General features: G+C 39.5%; 2 protein-coding genes across 2 annotated transcripts in view; one reads left to right on the top strand and one right to left on the bottom strand.

Moving 5' to 3' along the window:
* LOC141333368 (uncharacterized) overlaps positions 1 to 27,673 on the top strand; it is a 153,643-nt gene that overhangs the window by 29,560 nt on the left and 96,410 nt on the right. The window contains exon 5 of the mRNA XM_073838350.1: positions 6,581 to 6,588. Coding sequence (XP_073694451.1) covers positions 6,581 to 6,588 — 8 coding nt within the window. The remainder of the gene's footprint in view (positions 1 to 6,580; positions 6,589 to 27,673) is intronic.
* LOC141334094 (uncharacterized) lies at positions 6,839 to 16,024 on the bottom strand. The gene is made up of 2 exons (XM_073839238.1): positions 15,188 to 16,024; positions 6,839 to 8,656 (listed from the first exon to the last, which is right to left on the bottom strand). Exons 1-2 carry the CDS (start codon positions 15,348 to 15,350, stop codon positions 7,767 to 7,769), a joined length of 1,053 nt encoding a protein of 350 aa, XP_073695339.1. The 5' UTR covers positions 15,351 to 16,024; the 3' UTR covers positions 6,839 to 7,766.

Below are 27,673 nucleotides of genomic sequence, written 5' to 3'. Positions count from 1 at the left end.
GGTCCTTCCAAAAACCCCAATAGGAAAAGCCTATTACTCACGGCGGATGTATCTGTACTTGTTTGGTGTTGTTGTGCACCATGGTGAGAACAGTCACCAGAAAAAAGATGATGTCCATCTCTACGTGTGGCAGGAGAATGAGAGTAGCAAAGACAGCAATATGATTGCTTCTGCGCTGAGTGACTGCCTCAAGGTTCGACTTCAGGACAAAGTCAGCAGATCCACGGGGCTTCGGCTGTTCAGCGACTCTTGTTTTGGGCAAAACAAAAACATGAACATGGTGTCCATGCTCATGGAACTTCATCAGTTTTTTCCCAACCTTCGCATAGAGCACACCTTTCCAGTAAGGGGCCACAGTTTTCTCCCAGCAGATCGAGTCTTTGGCAGAATTGAGCAGAAGATCAGGAAAATTGACCATTTCTGCTTCCACAGGAATACCATACCATCCTCCAGCAATTCGGCCACGTTCACATTTATGGGACAGACTGGGAAGCGTTTGATTACAGGTCAGCCACAAAAGAGTGTGTTAAGGCTCAGAAGAGCTTTAAAATCAGTGAAGCACGCATGCTTGATTTGAGTACCAACAAGGTTGGTTTAAAGATGGCTTACAATGGGGAGTATTGTTTCCATAGTGTATTAAAGCGGGGCAAGCGGTGGGCTGACCTGAAACCAGAGTTACTTCCAAAGCGGACCTCCGTGAAGGCTGCAAAGAAGCACGATGTGCTGGCACTGTTAGGAGCAATAGGTGTGTCTGATGTGGTGAGGGCTTTTTATGATGATGCACTGTATCAGGTGACTGACAATGCAGGCCATAGTGAGGAAGATGCAGAGTGATCCATGCTCACACTCTCTCTCTCTCCCTCTCACACACACATGCACGCACTCTCTCTCTCACTCTCCTCTGACACACTCAAAGCACATCTCACACACACACTATGTGATTTGTTTTAGGTATAGCAGACAATGGTCCTACTGTTTATGGGTTTGACACTGCTGAATGCCAGTGTATTACTGAATGACTTGCCTATTGAATATCGTTATCATTATTGAATATTTTTAATAATTCGTTTTTTTTTTTTTAAGCATATGTAGTGGACAAATTGGTCCTACTTGTTACAGGTTTGACACTTTACTAAAAAAAAAAGACTTTGAATGTATTACTAAATAACTTGCCTATTGAATATTGTAATTACTTTTTACAGGTTCGGCACTGAATGACTTATTAGCCTAAATGTGTTTCTAAATTATTTGAATGTAATGTTAACATTGTATTTTTATTATCTAATGGTATTTGTATGTGTGTTCTTTTAAAATGATTTGTTTTATGTGGTGGAAAATATTGAAACATGAAATTATAAAATATTTAGTTTATTTTACTATTTAGTTTATGTTATTATTTATTTGGCTGTTATTTATTTCATGCATTTGTATATATTTGATTTATATTAATTTTATAGTAATTTATAGTCCCTGATGTCATATGCTGCATGTTCTCTCTCTCTTTTTTTTTTTTTTTACATAAACCAACAATTTCTTGAAAAAAAAAGGATTTGTAGCGTTTTGAAAAAAGAAAAAAAACTTTGAATTTATAATCGACAATATTGTTGTTTAATTTAACAATCAATGTTTAACATGTTCAGACTGAGCCAACAGACCAATTTAACAGGATAAATTGAATATTAACTAAATGTATGGGTCTAGGTAAAAAAATTTAATTTTCATGAAAACTATTCAAATGGATTTATAGCGTTTTGGAAAAGAGCTCATATATTAATACCCGTTGAAAGTGTGTTTGTGTGCAGTGGGCTAATTGGCAGTTGATATCTATCTGAAGACCATCTGCGTTCTGTTGGTGATTTACGGGACCCACAGAAAACAACCATTAAGTCTGATGTGTTTATCGCCTCTCTAACATAAACACAAATGTTTAGTGCTGCTATGATCTTAATGCTACAAATATGTTAAACATAAATAGGATTATTAATCAATTCCAATTTAAACATTGAATCACTAGTCATTATAATGTTCTCTCTTTCCTCCCCCTCTCTCTTACCCTTTTTTTAACATAAATATTTAATTGTAATAACTTATTTCAACAAATACATTATAATTCTGTATAAGTGTTAATTAATTACATACCATTAACTAATGTAGAATATATTACAACAGTTATTGTATTGTAGATAATGTACATAGTGTATACACATTTTTATTTCGTACTAGTCAACTTAAAATTATGTCTAAATAAATAAAGCGCTGGTGACACCTGCAGGTCAAAAACAGGAACATGCCATTTAACAGCCTAAATTAGTGTGTGATAATGGGCATATTTTCCAGCTTTAAATGCATTTTTTTATATATATAATTAGCTATTAAAAATGTTTCCTTTCAGTCAAAGAGTTACATTTAACCAAACCTAAAACGTCTAAATTCTGATGTAGTATTTTTACAGGAGACTCACCTTCGCATTATAGATCATTATAGGTTATATTGCCCTTGGGTAGGACAGGTCTTTCACTCAAACTTTAATTCGAAAGCGAGAGAAGTTGCCATTCTCATTAATAAGAAAGTTCAATTCTCACCAATCAATGTTATCGCTGACAGGAATGGTAGATACATCATTGTTGCTGGTACACTAATGCAAAAAAAGGTTTTGTTGGTAAATGTATATGCCCCGAATTTTGATGATGAGTAACATCCCCTTCTTAAATACTTATCTGCTGATCCTCGGTGGAGATCTGAATTGTGTTTTTGATCCAATCTTGGATCGATCTAATCCTCGTAATCTGACTCAATCATCTATGTCTAAAATATTTTCAGATTTTATGAAACCATTTATGCACCATTCTTATTCCAGGATTGATTACTTTTTTATTGACAGAACTCTTAATTCGTGTGTTAGTGAACTTGTGATTTCTTTAGATGCTGAAAAGAAAAAGTACTCTGAAGTTGTAAAGAATGTCTGAATTTAGGAATTTTAGGAGCTTTAAATCTGTATATATAATTTTAAAAAAAAGAGAGAGAATTTAACAGAGGTTTTCTTTAAAGGTTATAAGGTATATTTAAAGTTTCGGTTTAAAGTTTGTTTGAATTTTAAATTTTTTATAACATGCAGTAGAAGAATAATAAGGCAAAACAAATGTTTTGGTTAATAAAAAAGATTTAAAAATAAATATTTTTCTCTTTACTGCGGAAGTAAATAAATAAATAAAAAAATTGAGCGTAGAGAGTAAAATTTACTGAATAAAAAAGGTTGGGAACCCCTGCTCTACTGAATTCACAGTTTATGCCACATTTAGTGGCTGTGATGTTGAATGTTTTATGGGATCATTTGCACAAAAATTTCCCTAAATGTTTTATATGGTTATTTAATTTTTATTGTATCTTATTTATTTATTTATTTTATTGAATGTTTCCTCAATTAAAAACAACCAGGTTAAGATTTATATCCCCTTGTCTATTTTTGAATAACACTAGAATCCCCCACCCACCCCTGCTGTTGAAAAAATAAAATAAATAAAAAACTTACTCAGTAAATTTTACTCAGAGTACAACTTTAAATGAGTTACTTCTTATTTTTACTTGAGTAGATTTTTGACCAGTACTTTTACTTGTACTTAAGTAAAATTTCATTGAAGTAACAGTACTTTTACTTGAGTAGCATATTTTATTACTCTTTCCATCTCTGGTTCAAAGCACATTTCAGTTCATCTTCATGGTGTCTCAAAATAGCACAGTTGACTACACTTAGATGATCTTAAGTTTATCTTGAGAAGTACTAAAGAATAACTTTTAGTATATTAAGTACAAATATAGTGCATGAAAACAGAGCACTTTAAGTACATTAGGGAAGTGTACTTAAATAAATTGTATTTTACTGCACTTTTCACCTGGGAATGTAAGTGTAGTACTAATTAGTGTATTAATATTAAGTCTACTTAAGTAGAAGGGTTGGGAAAAAGTAATTTTAACGATTACATTACTAATATATCTTAAATAAAATCTATTTAATTTAAACTTAGGGTAACTATCTACAAGTGTACTAACATTGAACTATTTTTTAAAGCATTCAAAACATACTTTTAAGAAATATACTAATAAACTCTTTATTATAAAATAAACTAATATACTATTTATGTGTATTTCTGCAGTAGTACAATTTGTTGCTATGTACTAAAAATCTATTTAAACATCAGTTGTATTTAGTATACTTTCACAATTGCACTAAAATCTTGCCTAAACCAAAAGGTACTCACCTGCCCGCAGGTTGCAGTCCCTCAGGAATGACGTAGAAGACTCCCCTTGTGGTTGTTCTTGGTCGAGGTTTATTTTATAGTTATAAGTAAAATATCACGAGAGGCACTAGTAACAATAAAACTATTATTCTTTGGTTACAATACAAAGCAGTTTAATGCAAAAATAAAATAAAAAATCAGCTTAGCTATTCGTTATATAATCAAACTTTTCAACAGCATTACTGAAGATGCTGTTAAGCATCCCTCGTTAGGGTATCAGGTATCCTCTACGCTTAATGCAGTCTCTGCAACTCATTCTTAATGAGACGGTGGTCTTTCCTTTGTCTCTTAAGTTGCTGTCTGCGTCTAGCACTCTTCTGTTTCCTCTCCAAGGTCTTCATGTGCTTCAACTCTGCTTGGGGTAGCAACATGCTCTCTTCACCCCTGTGTACCCTCTTGTTAACCTTTGTGGTTGATTACACAGCAATAACTCATCAGCATGTCTTTACACAGTTGTTTCTTACTCATTCTTACAAAGCAAACTTTGCAATTGCAAGCATTCTTTTCTCAAAGCATCTGGCATCACCTTAAAATAAGCAGATAACATAACTTTGAAACAGGTAAATAGCAGTATTATTATCCAAATCCAAACATATCATTTTTACAATTTTATTTAACACAAAATATAAGATTGTACTACTAATGTACTTCCTTGTATCTAAGTATTTTTTTAGTGCAAAAAAGTATGCTTTAATTTCACATGGGTTACCTCAACATCATCAAAAACCTCCAAATCAGTTCAATCAAAGGGTACCTAAGTGGGATCCAATTTTTTCCATAAACTTCTGTATGGCTCACTTTCACCCAATATAACATCTCTACCAGGGATGGAAATTAGAACCCGCCACCAGCCAAATGCGGGGGATTTTGTGTTGTGGCGGGTAAACTCGCTTCACCCACCGACCACCGTGGCGGGTAAATAAAAATAACATACTTCAACCGGACGGCGTGAGGCGGTAATGCACCTTAAAGGAGAACTCCGGTGTGATTTTGACCTGAAGTGTATTGAATCATGATGCCGAGTGTGATTGTACCTTGCATATCTCATCTCGGTTTGTGTCCAGCTGTCCGAAATCTGGGGTCAGTTAGCCGATGCTCACAACAGGTTGTCAGTGAGAGTCAACAGGGCATCGGAATAGCCATGTAAATAAATCACTGTTTTACGCCATTTGCGAGGCACAAAGTAGCTCCACACTTCATTGGTAGACTTCTAAGGGCCCTGACATTTAAAACGAGGCATTGAGAACTCAGAAAAAGCACCGGTAGTTTATTTACAAGAGCATCAACATCAAATCCAAACACTCGGCCGCTGGTTTTAAGAGCTGCATCTGATCATACCATTCCCACATCAAGGAAGCCCACCAAACCCTAATCAGTAAATCTTTTTTGCACAATCCATCCCTATAACCCCCACATCAGCACCCCTTGACACCTCACCCCGCATCCCCCCTCAGTTCATGCCCGTAGCCCTCTCCTTTCCCCATGGCCGCAGCAACGCCCTCTCCCACCAGAGCCTCTTCCACCCCCTCACTGCCGCAGCAGTGCCCGCTCCTGCAGGAGCCTTATCTTCCAACTGCCGCAACAGTTTTTCGCTTCCGCAGGTGCCTTTTATAGTTCCCCGCTTCCGCAGCAGTACCCGCTCCCACTGGAGCCACTTCCTTATCTCCCTACTGCCGCTGCAGTACCCGCTCCCACAAGAGCCTCTAGCCTTTTCCCCTCACACTACCACATCAGTGCCAGCCCTCGCAGGAGCCTCATTCATAATTCCCAACTGCCACAACAGTTCTGCTCCCGCAGGAGCTCCTCCTTTATTTTTGTGCATGGCCGCTATTACAACCAACGTCCAGCATCCATTCAGCTCAAGCTAGGCAATTTTTGGGGGTCATCTGGCTGCTGCCTTGCGATTATTAGACTTTTGAGGGAGCGTTTATAGGGTTTGGGTCAAATGCCGAGCTCAGACCCCTCCCCCTGGGCAAGGGAAGTGCCCCGGGCTCGGGAATTACTACCAAGCTCTAAGACCTCTCCCGGACAGCACGCCAGATATGCCTAAACTTTAGCTCAGTTTATTATCCATAAGAGTGAACTTGTGATCACCATCAGTAATCGCACTCCCTATCCAATCAGCATGAGAAAGAATCCCTATAAATAACCAAAGCAGCCCTTCCTTCATCTCAAGTTTTTCAGCACCCTTCCACCACCCCGTCTCCTCACCTTCAGCTTAAGGGGGTTAAAGTAGTGATTATAGGGTTCAGGCTAAATGCAGAGCTCTGACCCCTCCACCCGACCAAGGGAAGTGCCCCGGGCTTGGGAATTACTACCAAGCTTGGAGCCCTCTCCCGGACAGCCTAAACTAAAACACTATTGAAATTAAAACAACATTTGTTTTGCACTAAACTTACTAGATGAGTTTAAGTTGTAACAATTTCCCTACAGAGCATGGAATTCACACTACTTGGAACGGGAGATTTTTTCTTTTTTTTATGAATAAATGTATGAACGTAGTAAACTCACAGACAGCCACCATTTCCAAACCAAATGTATTTTACAAGTAATAATTACAAAGAGTCAGAACAAGTTGAATTAGTGCAATACAATGGTGTGTGTGTGTGTGTAGTCTCTCAGCGTCCCAACTGCACTGTATATACAAGAGTTCAAATCGGTCTCACCGGTAGTCTTTTATCTTTCGAGAGTGCAAATCCACAAAGCACAGGCTGTTTAATTGTCCTTCAAGGTAAGTATCCTAAAACAAAAAAGTATACTCCACAAGAAGACTCAGTCCAAGGGGGAGAAAAAACAGCCAACAAAAGAAGCAATCCACAGGATCAATCGCCAGGTACTGTTTCTAAACTTTTTGAGCGATGCCTCTCCTGAACGCCGATTCCACATATATACCATGCAAAACAATTCCCGCCTAGATGACGCAATGTTACGTGACGATAAAGTGCAAGCAAAATCTTGTGATATTAAAGTTCTGGGTCAAACACAGACCAACGATAGGAAGATAACAGCACACAGGGTAAAGCAATAAACATACACAGCCTTCTTATTGGCAAGCAATCCTATAAATAAACTTCCCCTTATGTGGCTATGCTACAAAATCAACTGCAAAAACTATTGGTTAGTAATAGATGCAATGAATAAGAAGAATTCTTCAAAATGATGAAAATCGGATCCTATTAAACTCCTGTAGAAATGATCATACAGCATATTTATGCCTTGTCCTATAAGACAATTCCTAATACAATCCTTTAGGAATGGTTCCAAAATATGATTATTACAGCCTTCCACAAAGCCACCAATGTTGGTGGTAGAAGTGAGCAAGTAACTGTGTGCAAATTAAATCCATGTGAATTAGATTTTTGAAACTCTGTCCATGCTAAGGGGATCTGTTAGGCTTACCTTTATTGTGAATCTTCATGTACTTGTTTCCACACTGTTTGCATGTGTAAGGCTTCTCTCCAGTGTGAACTCTCATGTGAATGTTAAGGCGTTCTTTACGAGTGAAACCCTTTCCACACTGTTTACATCTGTGAGGCTTCTCTCCAGTCTCATATGTCTGTTAAGGCATTCTTTACGAGTGAAACTCTTTCCACACTGTTTGCATGTGTGAGGCTTCTCTCCAGTGTGAAATCTCATGTGTCTGTTAAGGTTTCCTTTTTCAGTGAAACTCTTTCCACATTGTTTGCATGTGTAAGGCTTCTCTCCAGTGTGAAATTTCATGTGTCTGTTAAGGCGTCCTGTACGATTGAAACTTTTTCCACACTGTTTGCATGTGTAAGGCTTCTCTCCAGTGTGAACTCTCATGTGAATGTTAAGGCCTTCTTTACGAGTGAAACTCTTTCCACACTGTTTGCATGTGTAAGGCTTCTCTTCAGTGTGAAATCTCATGTGCCTGTCAAGGCTTCCCTTTTGAGTGAAACTCTTTCCACACTGTTCGCATGAGTAAGGCTTTTCTCCAGTGTGAAATCTCATGTGTCTGTTAAGGCATCCTTTACGAATGAAACCTTTTCCACACTGTATGCATGTGTAAGGCTTCTCTCCAGTGTGAATTCTCATGTGCCTTGTAAGGTGTCCTTGCTGGAAACTCTTTCCCCACTGTTTGCATGAGTAAGGCTTCTCTCCAGTGTGAATTCTCATTTGCCTTTTAAGGTGTCCTTGTTCTTTGGAACTCTTTCCACACTGACAGCAAGTGAAATTACTGATAGTTCCTGTCTTTTGAGCTCTTTTTTGTTTAGAAGTCTTTTCAGACTCTAAGAAACAAAAATCCTTTTCTCCAGATACAAAATTATTAAGATTTTTAAACTGATCTTTCTCTTCAGTTTCATTCAGTACTTCTCTCTCCTCTTTCAGCGATGTTAGGTCTAAGGTGGAAAAACAAAGAGATAAAAGTTAACCCCAGTTTAATGGCACAAAGCAATTAACATCGCAACATGTAGATAAGTAATGTATGTATGCTAGATCCTATACCAGGGTGTCCAAACTTGATCCTGGTTGTCCGGTACCCTACAGAGATTAAGTTGGCTGTTATACAATTAATTAAATCTAGGAAATCTATATAGACTGATCTCAATTATATATACCATTTTATGTCTCCTAGGGTATAAAATTCAACAAATTTAGGGAAAGACTAGGAAAAAAGAAAGGGGACAAACTCCCCACTCAACCATCAAATGAAAAATTCATCACACAATAATTCCTTTTGAGGTTTTATTATGGGGGCAATTATGTTAGCCAATCATAAAAGTTGGCTGTTACACTTGACCTTTTAAAAGGAAAACACCAAAACTGACTGTCAGAGGATGGGAAATGGTGGAAAACAGTCATTAATCTCTCAAAAATCTAATTAAAATTAAAATAATTTAAGTCACTCAATTTTAAATATTTCTGTCAAAAACATTAGTAATATTGTAATTACACCTCTGGAAACATAATATAAAAAAATGCTAAAATTAGACTTCCTTTAAAAGAAAACAAGCAATATTTTTGCACCAATTGAAAGTGAAAAAGTGAAAGTGAAGTGACATGTGCCAGCTGCCAAATATGGTAAATTATGCTCCGTATTTAATCCATCAAAGTGCACACTAGTCAAGTCAAGTCACCTTTATTTATATAGCGCTTTTAACAATACAGATTGTGTCAAAGCAACTTCACAGTATTAAACAGGTCAATAGTTTGTCAATAATGCAGTATTGTAAATAATAAATTGATGTGTCTTTAATCTAGATTTAAACTGACAGATTGTGTCTGCCTCCCGAACAGTGTTAGGTAGATTGTTCCAGAGTTTAGGCGCTAAATAAGAAAATGATCTGCCGCCCGCAGTTGATTTTGATATTGTAGGTATTATCAAATTGCCAGAATTTTGAGAGTGCAGCAGACGAGAAAGACTATAATGTGATAAGAAATCACCCAAGTACTGAGGAGCTAAACCATTGAGGGCTTTATAAGTAATTTGCAAGATTTTAAAATTTATACAATGTTCAATAGGGAGCCAGTGCAGTGTTGACAGAACCGGGCTAATATTGTCATACTTTCTGGTTCCAGTAAGAAATCTAGCTGCTGCATTTGACCAACTGGAGTTTGTATATTAAGCGTGAGAGTTTGGGCCTCGCAACACTACTGCACATACACTGGCTCCAAACAAAACTCAACTGCGCAAACTCTGGCTCCAAACGAATCTCTACTGCGCAGACTCTGGCTACAAACAAATCTCTACTGCGCAGACTCTGGCTCCAAACGAATCTCTACTGCGCAGACTCTGGCTCCAAACGAATCTCTACTGCGCAGACTCTGGCTCCAAACGAATCTCTACTGCGCAGACTCTGGCTACAAACAAATCTCTACTGCGCAGACTCTGGCTACAAACAAATCTCTACTGCGCAGACTCTGGCTCCAAACGAATCTCTACTGCGCAGACTCTGGCTCCAAACGAATCTCTACTGCGCAGACTCTGGCTACAAACAAATCTCTACTGCGCAGACTCTGGCTACAAACGAATCTCTACTGCGCAGACTCTGGCTCCAAACGAATCTCTACTGCGCAGACTCTGGCTCCAAACGAATCTCTACTGCGCAGACTCTGGCTCCAAATGAATCTCTACTGCGCAGACTCTGGCTCCAAACGAATCTCTACTGCGCAGACTCTGGCTCCAAACGAATCTCTACTGCGCAGACTCTGGCTACAAACAAATCTCTACTGCGCAGACTCTGGCTACAAACAAATCTCTACTGCGCAGACTCTGGCTCCAAACGAACCTCTACTGCGCAGACTCTGGCTACAAACAAATCTCTACTGCGCAGACTCTGGCTACAAACAAATCTCTACTGCGCAGACTCTGGCTCCAAATTACGTAATTTCCCCCAAGATGGCAGCGGCCATATTGAGACGCATTAGCTCCATTTTTATATAGTGAAATGAAGCAGAGATGCATCGTCCATATTTTTTTACAGTCTATGGTGCAGAACAACCACCCAATAAAGCATTACATTAATTTATCCTTGAGGTTATGAACGCATGAATTAACGTTTCTGCATTTGACACTGACAGCATAGGTCGTAATTTCTATGTTTTTGAGATGGAAAAATGCAGTTTTGCAAACACTAGAAATGTGGCTCTCGAAGGAAAGATTGCTATCGAATAGCACACCTAGGTTCCTAACTGATGAAGAAGAATGGACAGAGCAGCCATCTAGTATTAGACAGTGTTTTAGGTTATTACTTGTGGAGGTTTTAGGTCCAATAATTAACACCTCTGTTTTTTAAGAATTTAGCAATAAGAAATTACTCGCCATCCAGTTTTTTATATCAGCTATGTATTCTGTTAGTTTTTCAAACTGGTATGTTTCGCCAGGCTGCAAAGAAATATAGGGCTGAGTATCATCAGCATAACAGTGAAAGCTAACACCATGTTTCCTGACGATATCTTCCAAGGGCAACATGTAAAGCATTTAAAGTAATGGCCCTAGTACTGAGCCTTGTGGTACTCCATACTGCACTAGTGATACCTCTTCATTTATTGCCACAAACTGATGGCAGTCAGATAAGTACGATTTGAACCATTCCAGTGCACTCCCATTAATGCCTACATAGTTTTCAAGTCTGTTTAAAAGAATGTTGTGGTCCTGATGAAAAACCTGACGAAATCCTCACAGATACCATTTTTCTGTATGAAGGAACGTAATTGTGAGGATACTGACTTTTCTAGTATCTTTGACTGAAAAGGGTGATTCGAAATTGGCCTGTAATTAATTAATTAGGTGGGACCAAGTTTTGGTTTTTAATGAGTGGCTTAACAACAGCCAGTTTGAAGGTTTTGGGGACATATCCTAATGATAATGATGAATTAATTATATTCAGAAGAGGATCTATCACTTCTGGAAGCACCTCTTTTAGTAGATCAGATGGAATAAGGTCTAACATGCATGTTGTAGGTTTAGATGATTTAACAAATTTATACAATTCTTCCTCTCCTATAATAGAGAATGCATTGAAATGTTCCTCAGGAGATCTATAGCATACCTGATGCGATACTGTAGTGGGCGGCTGTATGGTTACAATTTTATCTCTAATAGTGTCAATCTTGGAAGTAAAGTAGTTCATAAAGTCATTACTGCTGTGCTGTTGGGAAATGTCTGCATCTGTTGCTGCTTTATTTTTCATTAATTTACCACTGTATTGAATAGATACCTAGGGTTATGTTTGTTTTCTTCTAAAAGAGACAAAAAGTAGTCCAATCTGGCAGTTTTTAATGGTTTTCTATAAGATAAATTACATTCATGCCAAGCAGTACGAAAAACCTCTAGTTTTGTTTTCCTCCAGCTGCATTCCATTTTCCGTGCTGCTCTCTTTAGAGAGCGAGTGTGATCATTATACCATCGTGTCGCACTGTTTTTCTTAATCATTCTTAAGTGCACTGGAGCAACCGTATCTAACATGAAAAGAGAGAGTCCATAGTTTCTATTACATCGAGTTTTCTGAGTTATTGAATATGCTGAGCAATTCAGAAAAGTAGAGTTCAGTTCAGATGATGGTTCTACTGTACTTGTAGCAAAGAGCTGAATTTACAGCGCGCATCTAGGTTATGATCAGTGATCATATCATTTTCAAAAAGTGCTTTCATAGAAAGGGACCTGATATTCAATAAGTCAAGCTTTATCACTTGTTTCTCTGTATTATATTAATTTTTTATTTGTCGAACATCAAGTTAATTGTTACTCTTAATTTGGTTTGGGTGTTTTTTGTATTTTCTAACTGGGGGAACAGACACATTCTCTAAAGTGTGATATCTAGGTAAAAGGATCTCTATGTGCTGAGAATTAACTGATTTCTGTGACGTGAGGCAGCTAGCAGATGGTTGGTTTAGCCAGTCTGTCTGCTTCCTGACCTGGGCCCTAGTTAGCCAAATACAAACACTAAGACTATGTGCCACATATACACAACAGGCATATGCAGCCGGAGGACTGGGCAACTAATGCTGTCAAACTAACCTGGCCCGAGGAAGGCTAATCGTCAGGCTAAGCTGAGTCCTGTTTTCCTCAGAATTACTAAACTACTATTATATTGTGTCAGCGCTTGTTTACTTGTGTGAACCTTGTCCACTCCTGACAACAAAATGGATGTTTGTATGACTTTCTAACATTTACATATTCTTATGAAGAATATAACCTGAGGAAACCACAACATCTCAAATGTAAATATATTTGGCATGGTGGATCAATTTGATGTATAATTGACATTAAGGACTGCTTAAGAAAATAAAAATATAAAATGTATGCATATACAGCTAATCTCTGTGTGGACAAGGCCTTAGTTGTATGTAAGATTTGTTTTTATTTTTTTGTTGAAGTAATTTATTCACAAGCAATATTCTCATCAGTTTCATCAGCTATATCAGCCAAGGCTCCAAAAAGTATCAAACATTTTTTTTTAAATAATTTGCATAGCAATGTGATGTTTTAAGCATGCAGACGATCTGATGCACCCAATAGTGATTTGTTTGTGGTGAGTTGCCACAAATAAATCAATGTATGGGAAACACCACAGCAGAACAACCTCAGCCCAACTTATGCCAACTCATCACCTTAACCTTCAGTTGGGATAGAATTAAATGAATGCCAAAGCTCAGCCTTTTGTTTTCCGTACCCCTCCATCACCTCACGTACCCCAGTTTGAGAACCACTGGTTTATACCGTTCTCATGTTAAAATACAGTCCCTTGGTGTAAGTTTGACCTATGTCTCCTGAACAGTGGTCATCTATTTATTTATATGATAATATTGTTCCTATTTGAATTATTTTCTTCATTTCCTCTTTATCTGGTTATTTATTTTGTATATTTTATTTATTTATATATATATATCCTTTTTCCCTTTTTAACTTTAAACATATATAAACAAGATATAGAGTTGTACAACTTGTACATTACAATCTTACACCTCACATAATAACATCAGAGTTAACTTCAATGTTAATGCTGTTGTTTTGGCTTATTTTTTGTTTGTTGTTTTACTGTCAGACTTGCTTTATATTTACAGCACTGTTTTCAGCAGTAGCTAAATGTAATGACTCACATTTGAAGGTTTGCTTTGTGCATTTTCTTAGTACTTCTGCATAATTAGCCAAAATGCTAGAAATGAATGTTTTTAATATTAGAAGCAGATATTAGGTTTAATGTTACAGACAAAAATATATAAATATATATTTTTTGTTAAGGCTAATTCCTTATTATTGTTACAACTTAAATGCATGATCTCATAATAACAAATGGCCAGTGTGAAAGCAGGATCTTCTCAGCTGCACTTGATAGACTAGCCTAGAATCTAGACGCGCCCCTAGCGGCAGCAAGTTACATTTGCTTCCAAGGTCGTCTAGTTACTCTCAATTCACTTAAGATTTCAAAAAATCCAAGACATACCGGGCCAATCACGAGTCGGTGGGCGGGCTTAACATGACACCGACTGACCTGCGACCATAATGCTGCGTTCCAGGCAGGTTTTTTAACTGGTAAATCACCACTTAAAAGCACGACTCACGACTTTGTAGCGTTCCAGGCAAGTCACGCCAAACTGCCTGGGCACATATGTGAACCTGGACCACAAAACCAGTCTTAAGTCGCTGGGGTATATTTGTAGCAATAGCCTGAAATACATTGCATGGGTCAAAATTTTAGATTTTTCTTTTATGCCAAAAATCATTAAGAAATTAAGTAAAGTTCATGTTCCATGAAGATTTTTTGTAAAATTCCTACTATAAACATATCAAAATGTAATTTTTGATTTGTAATATGCATTGTTAAGAACCTAATTTGGACAACTTTCAAGGTGATTTTCTCAGTATTTTGATTTTTTTGCATCCTCAGATTTCCGATTTCAAACAGATGTATCTCGGCCAAATATTGTCCTATCCTAACAAACCATACATCAATAAAAAGCTTATTTATTGAGCTTATATATGATGTATAAATCTCAGTTTTGACTAATTTAACCTTATGACTGGTTTTGTGGTCCAGGGTCACATATATGAATTATTATTATTTTTATGTTATTATTAATTTGATTGCAACGTTATATTGTCCTAGGCTCTATTTTTCCACAGTGCACTACCTGCATAAACACCGCACGCATTAGGGCTGACATTGTTATTTCGCGGGCTATGTTACGTTAGAACGCGTAACTGGGAGTACATCGATCTAGTACAAGTTCACGAGTGGGAAGTCATGGGTTTGACTGACGTTCCAGTGCACTTTCACTGGTAGAAGGTTGGAAAAACACGGGTTACGGGTTTGTCTGGAACGCGGCATAAGTTCCATCAAGTTCCGTGTGATCTCAACACTTCTGTCAAATGTCAAAACATTTCTACACTCGTGTGATATTTCTGTAGTTTGAGAATAAAAACCAACCTGTTTGTTCTTCAGTATCTTCATGTTTGACTCTGAATGCTTCTTCACTCATGTCTTCATTCTCCTCTTTAATAAACACCATCTTTGTTTGTTCCTCAGTATCTTCATGTTTCAATGTTTCTTCAATCGTCAAGTCTTCAATCTCCACTTTAATAAACGCCATCTCTATAATAGTGTGTCACATGGATCTCTGTTGATTCTCCAGGAGTTTTTCTGTGTGTTTGAACCCTTTGTCCTGTTTAAGATGAGAATAATTAATAGAAAGAAAAATCAATGCAAACTAAATCTCTATCTGTGTCTCAATCAGCTCCTAGTTCAGTAGTCAGTGCACTAGTAAGACAGTCAGAAACTTAATAGACTTATATATAAAATGTATAAAATACACAAACTACCAAGAAAGTTCATATTTAGGCAGGCTATTTTTAATTTATAACTGGTATTCAATTATTTGTACATCATATCTAATACACTTTCATGAAATCCTTCTCGGTTGTGATTTAATTCGTTTGTGTTTGTTGTTGTCGTTTGTAGTCCGCGTGCCGCTGAATCGAATCACTGAATCATTTCACAAATATAGAGAGAGAAATGAGACGCACTTTCTCTGTTACTAATGATAACGTCTTCACTAACCCTAAAGCATTACAACGTTATATTTAATAAGGATGATTTATTTTACATAGCTTGTAAAAAAGCTTTAATTGGTGCAAAACTATCCATTAGTTTAAAACTTTAAAACCACAAACCTTTCTTCAGGCGAATTACAACCATAGACAGATGAGGAGCGAGGCGCAGCTTTATGACGTCACATCATTAGAGCAAAATAAAAGTCCCATTGGTGCACTGCTCTCTAGAGTCACAAATATATCATAGAAATGTTGTATATAGAATAGAATTTCGTACCCATATGATGATGCTTTTCTAAAGTTAAAAACATCATAAAATTTCGTTAATTGGCAAAAATATGCCAAAATATTCAGTTCACTTCATATCTTCTTTTATTAACAGTGAAAAGTTTGGGTAATAAATACAAGACACAATAAACAATTTATTAGGAATCACAGAGATCAGGGAAAGACACATTCACACACAACTCAAGTGTTCATTAGAATTAACAATCACAATAATTAAAGAGGCAGAAACACCGAGAGTATAACAGACAAAAGATGACAGTCTCACTTCACATTTGTATTCACACACACCTAAAGCAAAAGAGATTCATTTACAACTGAATATTTCAGCTTAATTTCCTAAGCAATAATTTTATTTCAACCAATATAATTGTGTCTTTTGCAGTAATGATTGTCACACATATGAACACATATGTGTTTTTTTTTTTTTTTTTTTTTTACAATGTGCTCCTTGTCCTTGTTTGTTCTGGTGTTCTCTAATGCCCATATTTGGTTTTCCTGTCCCTGTTTCCATTGTGTGGATCAGAAAGATAAATGCCATTTACTCTTTAAAATGAATGTATTTAGCTTTAGGAGTCTGTGAATATGAATGTGAAATTACGGTGACACATAAAACATTAACACATTCCTATAATTCAAATCCGTTAAAGGATTGTTAGGCTGCATTAATTAGGTCAACCGGAACCGAAAACACCTCACATAACATCTGATGCACTCGTTGCATCGTAAAAAGAATGGCATCTACGCTAATATTAGTCTGTTTCATTCTTATTCCGAGGTCACCGTAGCCACCAGATCCAGCCTGTATCCAGATCAGATGGTCACTGCAGTCCCCCGGATCCAGTCCGTACCCAGCTTAGATCATGGATCACCACCTGGAGATGACTTCAATAGCCGTGGATGTCAACCAGATGAGCTCCAGAGACCGATCATCAATGAAGACCTCGGCAACCTAGATAGCCATCGGTACTACACCACAGGAACCTGATCTACAATTAGACATTGGTACAAACTGCTGGTTTCGTCTGGCCAGAGGAGAACTGGTCCCCCGACTGAGCCTGGTTTCTCCCAAGGTTTTTTTCTCCATTTCTGTCACCTGTTGAGTTTTGGTTCCTTGCTGCTATCGCCTCTGGCTTGCTTAGTTGGGGACATTTTCCAGCGATATCGTTTACTATTTGAACTGAACTGACGATGATATCACTGAATTCATTGATGAACTGCCTTTAACTAAAATGTATTATCTTCAATAATGCGTTACTTACACACTATTGTTCTGTTTAAATACTGTGCAGTTGCTTTGACACAATCTGTATTGTTACAAGCGCTATATAAATAAAGGTGACTTGACTTGACTTGACAGACAAATGGACCACAGTCAACGGGTCTTGAACTACCGTCTGTCAAGAGCACGACGAGTGGTAGAAAATGCCTTCGGCACTCTTGCCAACAAGCTACGAGTTTTTAGGAGCACCATATGCTTGGAGCCAGACAAGGTAGTTAAAATAACTATGGCCTCCCTACGCATCCATAATTTCCTCCGTGAGCGCAGATCTGAGGCCTACACACCTCCAGCCCTTGCAGACTGGGAGATCAATGACCACAGCATAGTTGAAGGAAACTGGAGGATTCATGGAACAGGGTCTTTCCAACCAGTGGGTCATAGAGGGCAACGCAATGCATCTGTTGTGGCAAAAATGCAACGAAACCTTCTATGTGACTATTTTGTCTCACCTGCAGGTTGTGTTCCTTGGCAGGAAAAACACATTTATTGTTGTAAGGATGTCAGAGTATAATTTTTGCAGTGGAGAAAACACTGATTGTTTTGTTCTGTCAGATTTCATACTGTAGCAGATTGTTCTTTATTTTTTAAGAAAAGTGCTTTTTGTAATTAAAAAAACATGGTGGTTCTGTTATTGATCTTAGGCATTGGGCACATAATGCTTTGTATATACTATATCTACAGACCATATAACCTGTGTGTAGTTTAACATCACTGTTTCAAATAGCATGTACAAACTCTGACTTTTTTTTTCTGTCAAACATTTATTGATAAAGTGCAAACCATATAAGTGCTATGCTTTTCAATAAAGTCCTGGGCTGCGTTTCCCGATAACGATTGATCTTAGCACTTAAGAGTGTTTTCTACGAGTCATTTGGCGAACGTCCGTTATTGTTTCACATGCGTTTCCCAAAAATGCACTTAACACAATTGCACGTAGCCCTGCTTTAAGTGCTACTTAGGAGTCGCTATCCGTTGGTCAAGTGCTGAAACGTCACGCTGTAGAATGGCTCCTCATTGTTGCACATGCTGTTATAGCAATCCATATAATTTTTGATTTCCGATTCTTCTTCTACTTGTGTGAATGTGTATTCAACTCGAATAACATAAAAAGTCCTGTAATTTCTTCTTGAGCAAGTTTAAAAACATAAATTAACTGGAAATTTCGTACTGTAAAAAACAATGTCTTGCTCCAATCTGGCATAAAACTAATTCTAACAGTCCTTGCCGGAAAAGACATCAACATCATTTTCGATATTTTTATGAAAGCTTAATTATTTAAGTAGAATTATTTATCAATTTCTTTATCAACAATTGCTTATTTCACATCTAAATAAATAAATAAATAAATAAGCTACATTTAATATATGTAAAAACAAAGAAAATACATTTTTCAAATATTATTTTAATGGAGGTGGAGCTACAAAAACATCATGTCCGCAAGAGCAATCAGGTTCACCTTCTATTGACAGACACTTACCATCTTGAAATCTAGTTCAATTAGATTTAATTTTTTTTTTTTATAAATGTGCCTTAGAAAAAAACTTTACTGGGGTCCATCTTGAGACGAAACAAAGGGACTGATATATTTTAAGATCAGTCAGTGCAAGTGTCCTTCAGTTGAAAAAGCTCATTTTAGTCTGAATAGGCTTAAGCCTAGTCTGTGAAAAGAGGGGTATATATTTTACCTCAGCTCGAGTCTTGAGGGTGTGTGTGGCAATATAGTATTAGGGCCTATCTATTAGCCTATCCATATAGGTGCAGAAAAATGTTTAATGTGCACATTCTTTATCAGCACTGTTTTATATAAATGTACTCTCCATATACAGTACATTTATAAAAGCACAACCTTTGACCATTATGAACCTAACAAGAGAATAATTTCAGGGAAGAGGTAATTAATGCAATTTCTAAAATCAGTGATTCATTTTCTTCAAGTGGGGCCTTCTGCAATTAGTAAAATATACTGTACTGTATGACAAGTGTGTAACGTGAAAATTATCACAGCCTGAAAAACTTCAATTTTTTTTTCATTCTAACATTTATTTTGTCATTTTTATTTTATTTCTTTATTCGTTATTATTTATATATTGAATTGTGTAATGAGTAGAAAATAGATATGAATAAAAATATAAGTACAAATAAAATGAAAAATAAATAGAATTAAATTTTAGGAGCAATTTGCCGGTTGTCCAGCAGGTGCCCTCATAACTCTGTCTCCTTACGATGCACTTAAGGCTTTACGATTACACCAGAGCACTCGTAGATCTAGGAAGATTTTCAAGTGCTACTTAAGTAACGATGTTTTTGGGAAACAGACCGTAATATTAAGATCAGTCGTACGATCATTTTTATGAACTTCTTAGGCTTACGATGCTTTTGGGAAACGCAGCCCTGAGCATTACTGCACAAATTCTAACTTATTTTTGAACACTGAAAAGTTAACATTACTTTTATAACAGTAAAATAAATTTGTGTTAACACAAAGCAGCAACAGAGTAACCAATTTACTATTAAGTAAAAGTACAACAATAATAAAATAATATTTATAATATAAAAAAATAAAATAAAACAAAGTAAATCAAAAGGACAGCTTTTCACAGACTTTCAGTGCCATCATATGGTGGCAGTGTTTGCAAAAAACTTTGTGGTCGAGCACCCTGAAGGGGCATGTATTGTGTGTAGGCCTGTAGCAGGGGCAAAGGTGTAACAATGGGGTGGAATGTGTATGGTGCCGATGGTGAACATGAGAAAAGGGATCTATTTCTTTCAGTGTCTTGAGCATCATATATCATGTTCATAATGTTCCTTTTCAATCTGGTAACAATAGCTGTGTCTTGAAATTGCCTTAATTCAGCTGCTACCTGGTTTCCAAAAGTAGTGAATGTATCCAGTGTTGGGTCGACCTCAACTCAAAACAGCTAGCTTCTGCAGCTCAATGTCAGATACGCTGGCTTTGCGTTTTATTCCCCTTGTGCTTGACTCTACCCCTGCATTTGTGCTGTCAGTTGATGGGGAATCTAAACATTCAACAGGGGAGGAGGTCTGTGATGTAGGTGTTGGTGTATTAGGTCTAGACAGTGTCTGCAACTCATTGAGGGATTCTGTACTATCATCAAGATCATAGTCTCCTGGGTCTTCTGTGTTATCCTGGTCAATGGGCGGCAAATCAAGCTAGTAGAAAGGTAAAACAACAGTGGAGTCAGTGAATATTGCAGTTGTACATAAATGGCAAATAATTATCATCATTCCCCATTATCACATTCAGTGCTCATCACAACATACATTTGTATGTAAGGAATGTAATATTTTTTGATCATTTAAAACTTTTCAATTTTCATAGCTCATGCTCTTATTTTGAAATATTATTATTAAAATGCATGTAGAGTATTCATTATATAGTACTGAACATGGCACTTTTAAATATAATTTTAAGGACATTGAGTTTTATATATGTAGGTATTTGCACACAATAAAACTGATGACATTTTAATGCATTAAAAGTACAGATAAAGATATAAATAAAAAAATATATTTAAGGAATGTTTCCAATCTGTACATTGTGTATACAGTGAAATGTGTTTGTAAACTTAAAGTGGTCTCGCATGGACGGGGAACAATATGCTTTTTTATAAAATTCATGACCCTGAGAAGCCACCTCTGCCTAGGTGTCAGGGGTTTGTTGCTATTCCCACTAGGTTTAGGTTTAATTAACCTTGAGAACTGTGTTTTCAAGGATAAAGCCCTAGCCTTAACCTCCTCGACTGAAAGAAAAAAAATAATGCTTTAGTTTAGCATTCTAGAATATGATGTGTATACACATTTGTAAAGGCATGAAAAAATTATATAGTTTATTATAGTAAAGTTACTCTAGTAAATACTTTAGTGTTCTTTAACCATACTATAGTAAAGATATTACAGTAAATTTAAGTATATTATAGTATTTACTACAATTTGTTAATTTATATTACAGCATACTGTGATATTAACAATAGTCAATTTTTAAACTACAGTAAATACTGAGGTAACGTATACTACGTAATATGTACACTACATAATATGGTTCAAATACACTATGATATAGTATAGCATATTTTCATCACTTAGTATATCTATTGTTATTAGCTACATAATGAGAAAGAAGCCTATTGTAGGGTAGAAAATGTACTTATTTTGCTCACCTGGCTTTTGAAGGGAATTGGCAATTTCTCTCCAACTTTTTTCTTTTTCGAGTCGGTTGTGGTATTGCTCAGATGACACGTCAAAGAGACATGGGTGCTCCTGCCAAATCTCCACCAATTTTTCCTCCATTTCTTGGGTCCAAATAGACCGACAAGAAGCCCTTTTCTCAACCGAAGCTATGCTTGTTGATATTGTGGTCTATACCTTCGTAACTCCTCCCCCAATTTCCTGCTGGCCTGGATGTTGCTGTCTCATTGGCTGTAGCTAATCGCCGATATTATTGTCAGTCAGATCACCTTTCACACAGCATGATTTTGAATCGCCGACAGGTCCAGATATTTAGCATGCCAAATATCTCACGGGTGTCGGCGACACGTCGGCGATTCTCTCAGATCGCGTCTTTGATAGTTCACACTGTGTGATTGTCACTCGCGTGAACGAGCACCGATTTGCCTGTGATTTCGGGCATTTGTCGGCGATTTCTCAAAACCTGTCAGCGAGTCAAAATCGGGGCTAAAATCATGCAGTCTGAACTCGGCTTTAGATGATCTTAAGTTTATCTTAAGAAGTACTTAAGAATAACTTTTAGTATATTTAGTACAAAATTAGTGCCTGAAAATAGAGCACTTTAAAGGATAACCATTGCCAAAATGCAACCTGGGCTGTTTTTTTTTTTTTTTTTACTGTAAATGAGACAAACTTATATCTAAAAGCATAATTACGACAAATGAGCCATTTTTGAGATTGACCGTGATTTCGTTTTGTGGTTTTGTGGCCAATGAATGGGAGTACTAAGGGCATCAAAATCAATATTTTTATAACACTAAGGCGGCTCGACACACCATGAAACTTTGCTCGAAGTATCGCCTGGGTCTTTACACATGAACTCCAGCACAAGAATGTGATGAGAGTAAAGATGGATAGCTCCTAAAGCACATTTCCATTTAAATGCACGGCTAATTCGTTGTTTTGTCGTAAGTGAAAAACAATATTAACCTTCTAGTTGTAAAAAGAGCCTCATATAAGCGTTATATTTCGTCCTATGGAGTCCATTCATTCGCATTCAGAGATCAACACTTCTTAACTGGCAAGATGGCCGCGAGCCGAAACCCAAACAGTGAAAGTGAGTTGTTCAAAACCTTTCTTTTTAGTAAACTCTGTGTACACAAACAATGTTCTCAATGCTGGAGTTCATGTGTAGAGACTGTAGAAGGGATAACTACATATAATTAATAATTTAGCTCAAAGGGAATCGAATATGATTCAATAGGGAATTTGAACAGAATCGCTGTTTTACGGCTGTTCCAGAGTCGACCCGCGATTCATTCACAAGCCGTGTAACAGAAACTCTGCAATGGATATTACTATCCAGAATATAGTGAAAATACTATATATTAGCACAGTAGCAAAATCAGCAGTTTAAGGCATTAACTTGTAAGCACAAAACACAAGATACTTATCTTTTCTAATAAAAATATGAATTTATTGGATAAACCTAACACATACAAACTAATCTAACATAAACACACGCATTCACACAGGTTGCAGAAAGAGAAAGTGAGGAAAGAATGAGTTTAAAGGAATGAAAATATGAAGTCCCAAGTTAGCAATATGTGCAATTGCTTAGACCTGAACCACCATCAATCACTTAATTAACCCTCGTATTGAGTCTCTCAAAGAGGTTATTAAACTTGATATCAAAATGCACCAGTTCAGTAAGATTCTGGAGGTTACTTGCGCGTTGCCTTTGGGAATTCCTTTGGTTGCGTCGCTTCAGAAAGGGGCTTTCCCGAGGTTGCTGATTGGTTGGTTCTGTGGTCCTTTGTGAAGCCTTGGGCGTTGGCTGGATATGAGAGCGGAGCGCTGTTAAAGTTCAGGTCCGCGAAGACGTAACCAGAAACGAAACTCTCAACGGAAAGAAATAAAAAGAATTAAAGTAGAAGACAGAAGTGTAATGATCTCCTCATGTTTCCTTTAGAGGAGCGTCTGGCATTCAGGCCAGGCAGCGTCGAGACGCGGCGTGAGAGAGATAAGAGAGCTAAGAGTGCTAAGAGAGATAAGAGAGTAAAAGAGGGCGATTTTAGGGTGTCCTGGGGTTTTAAACTCAGCTTTTGGACACATCCCAAAATGATGTCTTCTTGACCAATTAAAACAATGTCCTTGTTAGGAAGCAGACAGGACAACAAGGTAAGTGCAACAGATATGTATGTTTATTGAACGCAGCAGTGCCGGAGATGTGAGAAGACCCTGAGACTGGTGAGTATGGCAGACGTTGAGAGGATAGGAGTTGAATGAGCCAGGTGTTGAATCGGGATGTATCCTTTCTTGCAGGATTCGTGCAGCGGGGATTGAATGGCCGATCCCGTGGACGGAGTGGACACAGACTTATGGCACACACCACTAGGAGCTGACGCAGGCAAACTTTGAGATGGCGACCCGGAAGACTGGAACTTGGAAGACTGGAACTTGGAAGACTGGAACTTGGAAGACTGGAAACTCGGAAGACTGGAACGAGACAGAATTCAGGTAAGTAATTTCAGGTAACGATTGATAGCGAAACTCTTGGGAAGAGAGACACTACAGTCCGCTTTCGTGGGAACGAGCCCGGACAGTGAGTGTGGTGTGGCGTGCTGCTTTATACGTGGTGGTGATGATGGCGTGCAGGTGATGGTGATTAAAACTCAGGTGACGGTGATCTGGGCGTGACAGAGGGTGTGGAGCCTGGCCAATCCGTGACACTACCCCCCTCCCCAGGGCCCGCTCCTGAGGGCCGAAATCTTCTGCGCCGTGGTGGTCTCCCTCGTCCCCTAGGTGCAGGAAACTCCGGGTGATTAGTGTGGAACTCCTCGGTGAGCGTGGGATCGAGGATGTCTTCTCTTGGGACCCATGACCTCTCTTCAGGTCCATACCCTTCCCAGTCTACCAGATATTCGAGGAGACCACCACGACGACGGGACCGGAGGATCTCTCGGACGGAATAGACGGCGCCCTCATCCAGCATCAGGGGGGGAGGAGGTTCCTCTTCATGGCCAGGCTCTGTGGAGGAAGTGAGAGGTGGGTGAAATGGTTTTAGGAGGGAGACGTGGAATGTAGGATGGATGCGGTATTCCGGAGGGAGTTGGAGTTTGTATGTGACCGGGTTTACCTGTTCCAGGACTTGGAAGGGACCAACAAACCTGGGACTTAACTTTTTGGAGGGCAGCCGCAGACGGATGTCTCGGGTAGACAGCCAAACCTGGTCACCTGGCCTGAATTCAGGAGCCGCAGTCCTCCTCCGATCCGCTTGGGTCTTCTGTCTGCGGACTGCCCTCTGTAGGTGGTGATGGGCCTCGTCCCAGACCCTCTCGCTCTCCCGGAACCAGTGATCCACTGCGGGGACCTCAGATGGTTCACCATTCCAGGGGAATAGAGGTGGCTGGAACCCGAGGACGCACTGGAATGGTGTGAGGCCGGTGGATGGTTGCCGCAGTGAATTCTGGGCGTATTCGGCCCAGCCCAGGAACTGGCTCCAGGAGTTCTGGCGGCCATGGCAGAATGTCCGGAGGAACCGCCCCACTTCTTGGATTTTCCTCTCCGTCTGGCCGTTGGACTGCGGATGGTAGCCAGAGGAGAGGCTGACGGTCACACCTAGGAGCCGGAAGAAGGATTTCCAGAGGCGGGAGATGAACTGTGGACCACGATCGGATACCACATCCTCAGGTATGCCGTATTGACGAAAGACATTATTGAACAGGAGCTCCGCGGTTTCAAAGGCAGTGGGTAATCCTTTCAGGGGTAGGAGCTTGCAAAACTTCGAGAAGCGGTCCACAATTACCAAGATGCAGGTGTTTCCATCCGACTCCGGTAGATCCGTCATGAAATCGACTCCCAGGTGTGACCAGGGGCGGTTCGGGATCGGCAAGGGATGGAGCTTGCCTGCTGGTAAGTGTCTGGGGCTCTTGGACATAGCACATTCTCGGCATCCTTTGACGAAGCGCTGCACATCCCTTGCCATCCCAGGCCACCAGAAACGTTCGGACAACAGCGAGAGGGTGTTGTTGGTCCCAGGGTGCCCGGTGCCCAGGGAAGTATGGATGGAACGGATGAGATCTACCCGTTGTGTCCTGGGGATGTAGCGACGATCAGGAGGACAGCCCGGCGGAGGACGAGGGACGGGAGTGGCGACACTTGGAGGGGCTGACCATTCTATGGGGCTGACTATGATATTGTCTGGGAGGATGTTGCAGGGAGATTCAGTGATATCGGAAGAATCATGAATTCGGGACAAGGCGTCGGCTCTGACATTTTTTGGACCTGGGCGGTAGGAGATGGTAAATTGGAATCGTGAGAAGAAGAGTGACCATCGGGCTTGGCGTGGACATAGGCGTTTGGCATCACGGAGGTACTGGAGGTTTTTGTGGTCGGTCAATACCAGAAATGGATGTTTGGCTCCCTCCAGCCAGTGTCGCCACTCCTCCAGGGCAAGTTTAATGGCTAGGAGTTCCCTGTTGCCGATGTCGTAATTCCTCTCCGCCGGGTTGAACTTCCGGGAGAAGTAGGCACATGGATGGAGCAATTTAGTGGTTCCGTGATGCTGGGATAAAACTGCCCCCACGCCGGTAGTGGAGGCATCTACCTCGACGATGAAAGGGAGTTCAGGATTGGGGTGTCGCAGGATGGGTGATTTGGTGAAGGCTCTCTTGAGGGACTGGAAGGCTGCGGCAGCTTCGGGATTCCAGGATAATTTGGATGGTTTACCTTTGAGTAGGTTGGTTAGCGGCGTGGCAATGAGACTGTATCCTTTGATGAACCGACGATAAAAGTTGGCAAAGCCAAGAAATCTCTGAAGCTCTTTGACAGATGATGGTTGGGGCCAGGATGTGACGGATGACACCTTCCTCTCGTCCATGCGGATACCTTCATGGTCGATGATGTAACCCAAAAACTGAACAGATGGAAGATGAAATGAGCATTTTTCTGCCTTGAGAAACAGCTGGTGCTCCCTGAGTTTTTGGAGGACCTCCGCAACGTGGTGGATATGTTCGGTCTCACTCCGGGAGTACACGAGGATGTCATCTATGTAGACTATAACAAATCTGTGGAGGAACTCCCGGAGGACTTCGTGGATGAAGTTCTGAAATACGGAGGGGGCGTTGACCAGGCCATAGGGCATGACCCGATATTCGTAGTGCCCGGTAGGGGTCACGAAAGCCGTCTTCCACTCGTCCCCCCTCCGTATTCTCACCAGATTGTATGCGCTGCGGAGGTCCAACTTGGTGAAGATGGTGGCTGACCTTAGTTGTTCCAGGGCCGCAGGGACGAGAGGAAGGGGGTATTTGAATTTGACGGTACCTTGGTTTAACACTCGATAGTCAATGCATGGCCGCAGCCCTCCATCCTTCTTAGCGACAAAGAAAAAGCTGGAAGCTGCTGGGGACTTGGACGGACGGATATAGCCTTGGTTCAATGCTTCCTGTATGTACTCCTCCATGGCCTTACTCTCCGGAAGTGACAACGGGTAGATCCTTCCCTTGGGCAGAGGGGCGCCTGGAATCAGGTCGATGGCGCAGTCCCATGGCCGATGGGGCGGCAGCTGGGAAGCTCTCCTGGGGCAGAAGACGTCCTGGAAGGAGGAGTAAATTTCCGGAATCTGGGTAGAACGGTTCTCCAAGGGGCTTTCAATAGACGTGGCGTTGACAGGCATGGGTCTCGGAACAGGAAGAGGAAGTTCTGGAAAGCACTCGGGAAAGCAGGCATGGCTCCACTGAATTATTTCTCCACTGCCCCAGGAGATGATGGGATTATGCTTCGCCAGCCACGGGCGCCCCAAGATGATGTCCATAGTGGCGCCCTCCAGAACCAGTAGCTGAATCTCCTCTTGATGAAGGACTCCGATTTGGAGGTAAATGGGTTGGCATTTCCGGTGGATCCTTGGTCTTGTGGTGATGGAACGGGTTATAGGCTGGATCTGGTAGACGCTCGACGAAGCTTCGGTTCGGAGTTGGAGCTGGCGACAGAGGTTCCCCGAGATGAAATTACCCGCTGACCCGGAGTCGATGAGGGCGTGGGCTACGATGGAAGACGTAGGAGTGGTTAACTGCACACATGTAGACAAGGGATACATTTTTTCAACGTCTG

The sequence above is a fragment of the Garra rufa genome, chromosome 4 (assembly GCF_049309525.1).
Source record: "Garra rufa chromosome 4, GarRuf1.0, whole genome shotgun sequence".
Classification (NCBI taxonomy): domain Eukaryota; kingdom Metazoa; phylum Chordata; class Actinopteri; order Cypriniformes; family Cyprinidae; genus Garra; species Garra rufa.
The sequence above is the reverse complement of the archived record's forward strand: the minus strand, read 5'-3'. Positions and strand labels throughout refer to the sequence as shown.

Bases quoted from the DNA above. Each gene is read 5' to 3' on its own strand.
- LOC141334094 (XM_073839238.1), bottom strand. From the start codon at position 15,350: ATGGCGTTTATTAAAGTGGAGATTGAAGACTTGACGATTGAAGAAACA. The intron at 8,657-15,187 runs GTTGGTTTTTAT...TTTCCACCTTAG, and splicing joins AGATACTGAAGAACAAACAG to ACCTAACATCGCTGAAAGAG.